Here is a 12652-nt window from a genome sequence, read left to right on the forward strand (position 1 = left end):
TCTTCCACACTCAGCTTCCAATCAGACTGAAACGAATACTCTCAGAGAGCGAAGGTCTGCTGCATCTCTGTGTCTCTCTTATTGTGTGTGTGTGTGTGTGTGTGTGTGTGTGTGTGTGTGTGTGTGTGTGTGTGTGTGTGTGTGTACGCACATGTGTGCAAGTTTAACCACGTCCCCTGGCTTGAGGCCAGGCCAAAGATATCAGGCAGCACCATAGTAACTCTAATGCAATCAGGGGCAGTGGCCACAACGGTTCGGTGCAGTGGTGAATAGCAAAGAGCCATCCACCTTTCTCTGACCATTTCCTGTTTCTGCTGGAGGATTCTGAAGCTGAATTACAAAACTGAATTAGATGGTTGAATAGCACATTTTTAAAAAGGCCTATTAAGGACAATTAGATACAGACAACATCTTTTTATTTTATTTTTATTGAGTGCCTGTCTGAGTCACAGTAACTTGGGAAATTACACAGGTTGGTAACAATACTTCGCATCTAGTCTCCAGGCAGACACCCCAACACCCCCTGACTAACTCTGTCCTCAGACTGGGACAAACATGTACACATAGCGGTGCACACACAGCACAGAGCGAAAGAAGAGGGGCAAAAACTACCATGACAGCAGTGGGCTATATTAAGGGGCTGCAGACACAGCGGCTGGGATCAGATCACACAGCACCACATAACTAGAGTGCCAGCTGCATGTGTGTGTGTTTGTGGGAAATGACAGGTGAACCTTTGGAGTTAAATGTGAACAGACACAGTCGCACATATTTCTACCTTCAAAAGCTTCCCGCAAACCTGATCACTCTAATCATCCAGCATTTCCAAGCACTGAACTTCTCAGAGGAATACAAGCAGAAAACAACAACGGTTCCATGGTAAACTATCAATTATCTGTATGACCTTCTGGGAATCAATTGGTGCCTTGTGTCTTTCATCAGCTAATTCATTCTCAGGCACACAAGTAGTTTTGACACGGTGGAATATTTCTTGTTGACATCTCAAGTTTTTTTTTTAAAAGACCAAGGTCACAAGACATCTGGCAGCAATAGCTTCTCTTTGTCAGACTAACTTCATAACATAAACATCACACTCCAATATTATTTTCTAGTCCACAATTTGTAGCCCAGAAGCAAGTTTACACCGATAACATCAAGTCAAACTGCAACTTGTGATGTCAAGCCTCACTGCTGGTTTAAAATTCATAAGAATTCAATCAGGCTTTACAGATGCATCCAATTTTACAGCTGAATAATCAATTAGTCTAACTATTGAAAATCTGTCAAAGCACATTTAATGCACAGGTCACGTTGAGGCAAAACAAATGGTTAAAATGAATTTTCTAGGAGCTTCAGTTTTGGTTTTCTGAATAATTTGAAAATGTAAATAAAATACAAACGTTTTTTAATTTACTTTTTTCTAACACAGATCAAACAACTACATAATGTAACCCTGTTTCATGAGACAACTTGCAATAGCAACACATAATTGCTTATTTTTCAATCTCTAAGCTGAACTTCTGCTCCAAGTCTTCTTATGAGACAGGATGATTAAATGCAGCATTTTTATGTCAGCATGCAATATATCTGATGTCTCTTTAAACTAGTTGTACTTCTATGCAGCCTCTCCCGCAAACAGGTCAGCGACCAAACAAGGCAATTAGAGCTAATTTCATCAAGCAGGTGTGTTAAATCATCTGTGACCCTGTATGTACTATGGAGCCTTGGCTAAAGAGGTGATAGTGGTCTCCTTGTGCAATGAGTTTAGAGGGCCTCCTGTTGGTGGCTTTAAGTGAGTCAACTGGTCACCCAGCTCTGTTTTCATGAGTTCTTGCTGACGCCCATCGAGCTCCAAATGTACACCTCAGCTCCTGCACCGTTTTGTGCACACTTCTGTGGTGAACACTAAGGTTGATTATGGTGATAATCAACCTTAGTCTTAAAATGTTAGATTTAAAGAGCGTATGCGTCATGAGGAGGCTTTCAAAGTATACAATTCTTCATTGAGTCACTGATTGCAAGTGAGTCATCTTTTTTTGTCTCAGGGAGTGTAAAACCTAGAAAAACATAAAATTGGTATATAGCCTGGATGCCAGCAACATCACTTTTTTTTCATCCTCTGTTCTTAAGAGTACAATAAGCTGTTGAAGCAAAGGAGGCAGGGAAAGATGAAGATGAGGAAAAGAAGAAATAAAGATTTTGCAAAGAGAGAAAAATAGAGGAGACAAGCAGCAGATGAACAATATAAAATCAGAAAGGTTAAATAGAGAAAAGGAGGGAGAGCATAGGACCCCTCCTCCTTTCTCTTTCGCCGCCATCTGGTAGCCATCAGCGCCTCACACAGGAAAGGGCGGCCATGCCTTGTTGGGGCGCCAGGGAGCGGCTCCTCTTCCCTCCCGTTGCTGCAGAAACAACAATCGGCCAGTGCATTGCAGTGCAGTGCAGTCCAGCCCATCCTAGCCAAAGCTGAACGACCAGCAGCAGCAGCAGCCCAGGACCAGGCGCTCAGAGCCCAGCAAGACCAGCAAAGAAGAGCACAGAGCAACCTCACATTCCTGCTGTCTGCGCCTGCCAAGAAGCACTGGGAACGGAAAGAAAGAGGCAGAGAACAGAGAGCTGCTCTCACTGGAGGCTGCCTAATGGTGTTGCTTCGAGAAACACTCCAATCCTTCTCATCCCATTTGCTTTCTTTTTGCTCTTCTCAACAATGATGACAAAGTTATTGATAACATTGTTCAGGTCACCGCCTCCATATAAGTCCTACAAGGTTAGATATTCCCCTCCTTTGAAAGAATTCAGGGAATGCATATCATCATAAATTTGGCCTACAGTTTGTCCTTTGTTGTTCCTCAAAACGACACACACACACCAATCTGATGGGAACAGAGAACCCTACAGGCTTTTAGTCTGGTTAGTATAGACCATCTTTGGCAATCTGTGTTCTCCTACAAGCCCTGTTTTATGTCCAAAACAGGCTACAACTCTACTCTGGAAATAGAAAGCAGCCTTATGACATACTAATTTTACGGCCTGGAGTTATTAGCTCAACAGTTGAAACATTAGAAACAATGTAAAGCAAGTATGTGAAGCTTCTGATCTAAGAAAAGAGCATTTTTAAATTGAATCCATGTCACATCGTTGTGAAAAAAAATCCTCCTGATCAATTGCAAATGGAAGGAAGAAAAAAACCCATGTGTACAATTAGTCTTGCCAAATAGTTGAAAGTTCCCATCATCATCTGCATTTAATAATAGCTGCACTTGAAACTGTTCAACTTGGCACCATGACAAATAGCACAAAAGGATAATTTTACAACTCAGCAGAATCCACTTCCAACAGAAACAACTCAGAATCGGTTTCCCAAGTTTCAAACAGGAAAACCAAGTCTGCATGAGAACCAGTTCTCACAGACACACCACTGGCTGCTGGGTGACTTGGCACACGGGACAGAAAACAGCTGCATCAGGCAAAAAGAGACACATGTGTTTACAAAATGCTCCATATCAGTCCTGACCTACGGGTTCCATCCAACAATCTCAGCGCTCCACTAAGGCAACAAACCAAGTTGAAAGAAGGACACAATAACATTTCTTGAATGAGCATAATTTGTACACAGTATGACTCACGAGGGAAACACTTTATTTTTTTACTTCCTGAAAACGTAAGTGACTTCATTATCATGCACAAGTACTTCAATCAATAATATAACTAACATTTATACACTGTGGCATCAACTTTCAGCTGAAAAATAAATTTACAAACCGCGTACTCTCAAAAACAAAACAAAAAGCTTACGAGATGGCAGCAAAAGAAATCCTCTTCAATTTAATTTTGAAACTGCAAATGGGTGTGTGCTGGCATAAACAATGGCTTACTGCGCTTTGAAGAGCAGTTCCACTGTTCAAAAATCTGCATGGAATGTGAATGAGAGGTATCCTGTTTACATAACAACCAAAAGATGATCTACTGTGAAGGGAAGAGTATAAGAGTGAAAGTTAAGACAAAAGCTGGACACGAGGTTAGTTTAACATACTTTTGTTCCTTCCAAACTATCTATATTGTTCCGATGCAGACGCTGCTTACAACTGGTGACCGACAGACAGACTCTGTGGCAACAGACACAGCCAGGAGATGAAGACACCGACGGATGCATTAAATTCAGATTTATAAAGCTGTGTGTACGCCTGTTCCTGCACATACATGAGCCAAATTTCCAGTCTCACTGGTAATCACTGATGGGCTTGGATAAGCTGGTTTTCACAAATAAAGAATGGCAAGAATGTAAATATAAACACTGATTAAATGCACCATTATGATTCAAATTGAAGCTTGTAAATGAACCTTTGATTGAAATGAAATTATGCTGTATAGATTTAAAAAAAAAATCTCAACACACATACTTCTTTGATAAATACCCGTTTGAGAGGGAAATGGTATTTGCGTGGTATTTGTGGAACTGCAAAATAATGCTGCACGGATCACAGAGAGACAATGACATATCCCAAAATAGATACATTTGGTTGATCCATGTTTGCTGGATGGCCCCTTTGGGTGATTGGAATGATACCTGCAATTCCTGCTGTCACATAAAGATGGATGACACACATAATCAAGAAAACAGCGTAAACTATAAAACAGTCCGATGCTCATAACACATTTCACACACGAGATCCGTGACATATTTACAATGTGTCCCAAAAATACCATGCACTGCAAACTTCCAGGGGGCTTTGCTCTCGCAAGCTGTTTTGTTGGTGTGGCTGCGTTTTCCTTTGTGATGCAACAACATGATTCCAGGCTTGGTATCCTCTATAAATATTGCAAAGAAAACGGAGACATAATATTTTTCACTTCTATTGTGTTTTGAAACAAAAGGCCTGAACACCAGTTTGGTTCATAAAAGATTTCAACAACTGAAATAAAACATACCCAATGTGTTTAATCAAGCAGCGGTTTTATTCTAAAAGGGATCATTTCCCTTTTAGAATAAAACGGTTACATGGAATCCACTGATCACCATGTTTGTGAGTCCTTACAGCCTAACTTTGAAACCATGCTGTTTCCCAATTTGGCTACAATGCAACTGATACGCCTATGTATAACACAATGATGATAGGCTGTGTCTGGGACAAAAGTGGGTCGGCAGGGATAATTATTGTAGTAGAAAAGATATGAATATTTAATGCTTATTTGTTTGTAATGGACATTAAATAATTAATGGCACATGCAATCCATTTTCAAGCTGTGGCATATCACACAACAGCCCTCCAAATGGAAAGCTGAGTTGTTGTGGCAGCCAGGACGCGGTCCAGTAACTTTTTTCAATGTTAGCTTAAGAGGCTAATGCTGCACAAGTAGCCCTCTGTTGCATCCTGTTCAGTTTGCTTGTTTGTTTGTTTCTTCAAGCATGCGGGGAGGGGGCTTAACAGAAAGTGAATGTTTGTTCTCTGTTCCACTTGCTAAGCAGATTTAATGAATCCTCTACTTAATCAAAGAGCTATGGCTTTGTTTTCGTTTGACTGCCCTGTCACATTTGCTGCATACATATTTCTCTTTACTTTGCAATTGACAACGTGAGCCACAGAGAGAAATAACGGCTAGTGGCCACAGTAGTCTATACTGTTAATGCATTTCCCCTCAACTGAGAGGACTTAAGACCAGCATGGAATATGCCCTCAGTGTCCCTTTACAGCCATCAGAGAAGGACCTTCGGGTTCAATATTTTCCTTCTTCCGGTCTACCCCAGAAGCCTTGTGCTCCAGGACTGAGGCCCTATTAAGGGCTGGACGAAGTGTACAACAAAATCCTTATCTGTTTCTAGTGGGTGCATGCCAATGGACCACAGGGATTAGAATGGTCCATATAGCTCTGTACAGTGGGTGGAAAGGACGGAGTAACTGCAAATTTGAAGCATGTCACAATGATGAATCGGTATTTCAGTATAGAAGTGCCTGCTCTTGAAAACAGCTGGGGAACACTTATAAACATGCCAATATCAGAACAATTGGGTTTGTGGGCCGACTTTTCCAGACCCAATAACAATAGTGATACCCGCGTTTTGGATACGTGTTTAATTAATGAGCTGTATGCCTCACTGTGACTGGGCTCATTAGATAGATTATTAAAATGATGGTATCCACAAAGCACAAAGCATGAAGTCATTTTCATCGCCGTAGCCGGATAGTTTTCTTACAACTCTCGTCCCAAGTGGACCTCGACAGAAATTCAGATTGGATTGGAGGTAAGAGAAATGAAAGAGTAAAAGGAGAACCAGATGGAAAATGCAGTGTAACTGAAATGTAGAACCACAGAGGACGCAGTTAAGACAAACTCTGGCTGGGAAAGGTCCTACCAAAGCAATTGTGGTTAGACACCTTCATGCTGCTCCTGAATGAGACGTTCATATACAGGAAGTGTTGTTCTTTCCCAGAGAATTCTGACTACAACCATGACGTGGACAATTACCAAGAACGTATCATACATTCTGCATTCATTCATTATTAAATGTTGCCTCAGTTGTTTAAGAGATAGAATAAAAATGGCCGATATCAATCGGTCACTCGGTATGGATGATTCCATACCAAATGAACACTGATACCAAGGCGAACCAAAAATGGGAGGTTTGGAATATTGCCTCCTCGCACTTACTTCCCTGGTAATGAATACCGAGTCAACATTTCTAGCTTGTTCCAAGCCCACGATGGTTGAAGCTGCACAGGCAGGTCTGCTGGACTACATTCACCTTTGAGCTCCACCAATCAGCAGCAGAACCACAGGGGCAAACTTTGCCCTGAGTGGTTAATCGGGCTAGCAGGGGCCCCTGGCTTCTAGTGTACTGCTGCTCAGTCTGGAGATGGGTCTTATAAAAGTAAAAGAGTTGAAGGAGATGGCATGTTCACATACAATTGTGAACAATTCAGCCGTTAAACCTACTGGAAAGGGTTTTCATGATCTCGATTATCTGTTTAAACAAGATAAAACAACTGTTGGACAATATACAAGGAAGCCCGGGTACAAAATGGTTGAGAATTTAATCAGGTTGAAAACAGTTCACATACTGTAGTCGGATTACTAGAAAAGTGGACATACCCCGGATTATTCTACTTATCAATCAAATTATTTCTCAATTAATTCATCAGAATCTGTAATACATGACTTGGTGTGAAACAAGTGCATACAAGTTAGACTGCGTTGATTTTGTCAGGCAGTTACTTAGTACGGACGTAAACGGCTTTCTGATGCATTCTGCAGAAATTGATAATCATTTAAAAAAAAGTCTGATGTGTGGAATTTTACTGTGATGTCAGCACGTTCTTAGCAGACTCACAATAAGTGGTGAAAGACAAATCAAGAAGAGCAAACATATGAAACGGCAGTCATGAAGGTAGTGTATCATGTGGTATTAATTGAAAGCCGACGTGGAGAAAAGGCGAGCAAAAATGTGGCCAAAACTGCTGTTGCTCCTTTTCCAAACAGCAACAAGTGAGAGTGAACGGATTTTAGCTAATACTTGTGTCTGACACATCTCAAATCCACTCAAATGATGGCAGATGAAGGATTTACAGTGTCAGGACATTGTTGTACGTGCCAAACAGGACTTCACCAGCTTCTCCTGCCTGAGAGAGAGACAGCTGAAGGGTTGTATTCATTTTCTCCTAAGGCTCTAAGGTTCTGTTCTCATCTAAAATGTATGCGATTCCAGGCGAATAGAGTTATGTAATTCATAGGATAGAAAACGATAGCGGTCTTCATCTCAAGAGACATAATTGAGAGCCACTGATTCAGACTACGTAGCAGTAGTCTATATAACAGGAAGTGAAGGCTCGGGATCAAGGAGGAAGGAAGTCAGACTGTTTTTTTGCAAGAGCTACAAACAGCTAGCAAATTTCGGTGTTAATTACTCCAGTGAGCTCCTTCAGAGCTACAGTATAGACAGGATTCACCGACCATCAAATTATGTTTTTCCTCTTGTTTAATAAACGTCTCGTCACACAGTCGACATACGTTTCACGCAGAGTTTTCTTTTGCAGGGAATCAGCCATGGTAATGACGGGACTCAACACTCCATCGAAACAAGTTTCCTCCTGACTAGGGGTGGGAATCGAGAACCGGTTCCTACTCAGAACCGGCTCCAACTAACCAATTCCATCGGAATGCTACGCCTCCAACGTTATCGATTCCGCACCACGTTTTACGGTTTACTCAAAATTTTGCGTTGCGTTACATTGCGTCACTCTCCGCGCCGACGACCCTGCGCGCGCCGACAACCTATAAACAACGAGGCAGCATCATGGAGAGGAGGAAGCTATCGAAAGTCTGGCTACATTTCACCAAACGCGATGAAAATGCTGCCGTGTGTAATCAGTGGAGGCATAGACACATTGTAGCGTATACGCAACAAAAGATCATGTTGTCTTTAGAGCGTCATAACTCCGTTTGCGCTAGAAACATGCATTTTTTTCCTCTTAAACTAGAGAAACGGGGCTAAACAACGGTACCCTGCTTGTCCATGTGAGCGATTAATTAGTTGTAAAGATGTGACTAGATGTCTCCTCGTCTCCGTGGCGCATTTCCCCCTTTTGTTTATGTATATCGATGAACTTCTCATCCGCCACCTTGCTAGTGACGTATAGAGTTACGTTTATGCATCGGACATTCGTATTTGCTCCCGCAGCGGCTTTTACAGCCAATCGGAAAGCCTGATTTACGCTTGGCCGTGTTTGCCCAAACGGGAGACACACACATAATCCAAACAAGTGTGTGCAACTTTCTATGTTGAGCTTTTCTTTCGTTATAATGGTTTGCGGTGCTTTTTTAATAAAATGTGTAAAAATTCAAGGTGCGTTTTTTATTTATTTTTAATTTATGAGCTAAAATCCCCTATTATAGTGTATATAAGTATTTATTGAACTACTCAGGAATCGGTAAGAGAATTGATAAGGAATTGGATCGATAGGCAGCATCGACAATGGCATTGATATTGATAAAAACGTATCAATTCCCACCCCTACTCCTGACACTATTTTGCTGCCTAGCACCGCCCCAAGACCATTGTGATTGGTTGAAAGAAATACAAACAAGCCAGAGCATTTTTTCCCAGAACCCGGAAATGCGATGCCAGTCCCTTCTACAACGCGAGACTAATGTAGCAATGACATGAAGATAGCATCACCTGATGCAACCACAAGATGTTACTTTGAGCGGATACTCAGAGCATTGATCACAAGCCATTCTAACTAACCAACACACTCCATCATATGATGCCATCAAACGTAATACAACTTAAAAACAATTCTTATTTCAGCTCTAAATGTATCCCACCAATCCTTGATAGTCACAATGCTCCATTACCGGCTGAATGATTTATACTTTAGAAAAGAATCAACTTGTCTATTTGTTTTGAGATTTAACTTAAAAACAACTGGTGCAGAGTTGCTACATAGCTAACAGTTGAACAATTCATCATCCGCCAAAAAGAAAAAGATTTCCATGGATTACACAGGCTCATGTGACCAAGAACTCTGATCTTTCACAGAATGGGGAACCTGGCCCCAACAGCCTACTTTTTGTTAAGTAGAAAGTATTTTTTAGATTTGAATGAATTCTGAGCAACTCACTGGGAAAAAAAATGTTTTTCTATACAAAACATGAATACTATAGGTAGTCCACAATGTTTTACACTGATATTAAGGAGAGTTGTTGTTTTTTAATCAAATGATACTAATCATTCATTTAAAAACACATTACATATATTTTTAAACAATTGTAACCCAAAAACTGTATTTGGAAAGACCTATCTGCAATGAGCTAATATGGGCCGATATATCGACATGGACCATTTCCTGTATTTAACATGTTGTCTTGTTAGGGCTAACCATTAATTCACAATGCAAAAATTAAACAATGAAAAGCTCCTAAAACAAAAAAAAAGCATAGTTGTTTGCAAATACTATAAAAACCAAATAGCGATGTAGTTTGCTGATCAGTCGTAAACCACTTGACGTCTTCTCTATAAAACCAGCATCAGAGCAGTTCCCATGCTCCTCATAACATACTGTGGGAAGGCCTCGTGGCTATACGCTGTGTTCAGAAAATACTGACAATCCGCAGCTTGTGGCCGTATCCCCTTGAAAACCATTAAATCCTCTATCAGCGTGCTGTTAACTTTATTTACAACAATTTTCAGCCATTATCACTTACAGTTGGTTTTCAGAGATTATCTCAAGTCATGCAGAAGTGAAAAACTTCGGTAGGTACTCATAAATACGTACAAAATTTTCTTTTTTTTTTCCCAGAAAAAATTATGAACAAGATGCGAGTGATTACAACCCATAAAGACATGTACTAACACAAGAAATATACGTTCACAAGTAGAATGTGAACTAAAATTTCAACTCCACATCTAATCAGAATCTGTCATGAATGCAAGAAACCCCTGTGAAAATGTGTCTTTGTTTCTAAATTTCAGCTTTATTACATAACAAAACTCAACTGGACCTGGTGGTTTCTGCAAAAACATCCCTCCTCTCAAGTTGTGGGCCTTATAATTCAAACATCAATAACAGTGATATCCACTGATCCACAAGGAACGCTGTAGACTTGAAAGCCAACATGTGCTGCTGAAGATATTTGCCCTTGCATCAGCGCTGCTGCCAGCTACATTCTTTTTCCAAGTGCACAACAAATAAGCAGAGAGAACAACACACTAAACAGTGATAACCCACTGCTACTGTGAAAAATGAATAGCCGAGAAAGTGACACGTATTGTCCCTGTGTTATTGCGTGGTACTTTAAAGCCTGTAACATTGAATGATGTGTGTGCAGCATGCGTGTGAAAGAGTGCTCAGTCAGTTTTGAGGCAGTAAACCTTAATAATTACAATAGCTCTGTCAAAAAACGTCATTATGCACACCTGACAACTCTTTACAAAGACACTGTTAGGAATTTGCAAGAATGGGGTCATCTTCTGATGTATTCCACAGTTGTTTCGTAAATCATTTAACCCTTGGTGTGTCAAACTACCACAGTGACACTCAACGTACAGCCCATGGGTAATAGGGGCAATAGGTGGCCCGCCTACCACTTTCTAATTCACAATGAAAATAAACTGATTCGGATGGATTTTTTGTACTTTAAATGTAAATAAGGTGCAAGAGTGCATTAAAACATAGAACTTGTATATTTAAAACAAAAAACTACAAAGGGGTGGATCTGGTATGCGTTAGAAATAAGGACCATTTAGATTTATGAATCATTCCAAAATCTGAGTGATGGCATTATGGAAGAGGTTCCCATTAAAAGCTTAATGTTTGACTGTTTCAAATGTAAACACAGCAATTTACAATTATAATGCAGAAAAGAAAGTGTCAATCCGTGTGCCAAGAGATTAAATAATACGTTTTTTAACTGGCCCCCTGTCATATCACAGAATTGGCCCCAAGGCAAAGCGAGTTGAGTATCCCCCCCATCTACCACCTACTGACTGTGACTACACCAAGCATTGCTTCCCACAGTGATCAATGCATTCTTTTATTGTTCTGTGCAAATCAAATCCTCTGGGGGGGTAAATCTTGTTAGATTGAATCGCTATCTGCTGGCGTGAACCAGCCATTTAAAAGAGGCTGTCTCAAAGTAAAAGCCTCAAAACCCAAAACAACAGCAATGTTGAAGTGCCTTTGAGCAAAAACAACACCGATAGTAAGAGTCACTTTCCTCATGGTGAAGACACCTTTACCACAAAAGGGACTGCAAGGCAAAATTGCACAGAGAAAAGTAATAAAAAAAAAAGCTTTCAGAAAACTGTTAAAAACTTGGGATTGTTGAAATGCACACGAAGTGAGGCCTACACGTCTGTCACTGCGCACGGCCGTGCACTTGAACAGTATCCAGGGAAGAGCTGGTACATTTGGCGTTATAGCTTATTTTATAACGATGTAACACATAGGATATAAAGTGCACTTACGTAACGTCTCAACTTTTTTTCAGGAGGAGACTTTCTCAGCCAGCCCGAGCACACCACATCTCCCCCACTCATATCTGCTCCCTTTTCTTGCTCTCACTGGAGTTGGAGCGGAGATCGTGCCGTTTGGCTTCGTGTGTTGTCGGGGAGTGTCTTCTTTCACCTGAAAACAAACGTTGACACAGAGCTCAAAACTGTAAAGTTGAAGTATTGTGAAAAAAAGTAAAAGTTAAAGTGTCGTATTTCGTGTTTTCTGAGAGCGAATAAATACCGTCACTCCTTCGAAAGTCGACCCGCCGACCAGGCTCTTCTCGTCTGAAATGCACAGACCAGATTTCCCACGAGTTGTAGTCAAATAAACGGGTATATCCTGAGCCCGGAGTTGATATAAACCTCCGCGGCACCGCCTTTTGTACAAATATCAACGGTGACTTGTGTGTTGTGTTCAAACTGGAACGCTGTGGGGGCAAAAAATAAATAAAAAAATAGGCGCAGGCAACTGGAAGTCGCTAAGTTTGTGTTGTTATACGTGACGCCTCATGCTAATTCCCGTCAAAGTGGAGCGATTCCCAGTTGGTGAGATCACATGTAAATGTCCCGCAATGTACCCGTGCATAGTTGTCGTTCTCTGCGCAGATTAAAAGCAATCTTCACCATAAACACAGTGGTTCCGCCGAGCTTCCTTACCAGTTT

General features: G+C 40.9%; 1 protein-coding gene across 2 annotated transcripts in view; it reads right to left on the minus strand.

The window, feature by feature from the left end:
* The window catches only part of gab1 (GRB2-associated binding protein 1), a 194961-nt gene that overhangs the window by 34657 nt on the left and 147652 nt on the right, over positions 1-12652 (minus strand). Inside the window, exon 2 of one of the 2 annotated variants that reach the window (XM_084005739.1) lies at positions 11963-12043. In XM_084005739.1, coding sequence (XP_083861865.1) covers positions 11963-12034 — 72 coding nt within the window. In that variant the 5' untranslated portion in view covers positions 12035-12043. Of the gene's footprint in view, positions 1-11962; positions 12103-12652 lie in introns of those variants that run through there. The other variant, XM_084005745.1, reaches the window with a different exon arrangement.

Source organism: Eutrigla gurnardus, assembly GCF_963514095.1.
Source record: "Eutrigla gurnardus genome assembly, chromosome: 3".
In the NCBI taxonomy this organism is placed as follows: domain Eukaryota; kingdom Metazoa; phylum Chordata; class Actinopteri; order Perciformes; family Triglidae; genus Eutrigla; species Eutrigla gurnardus.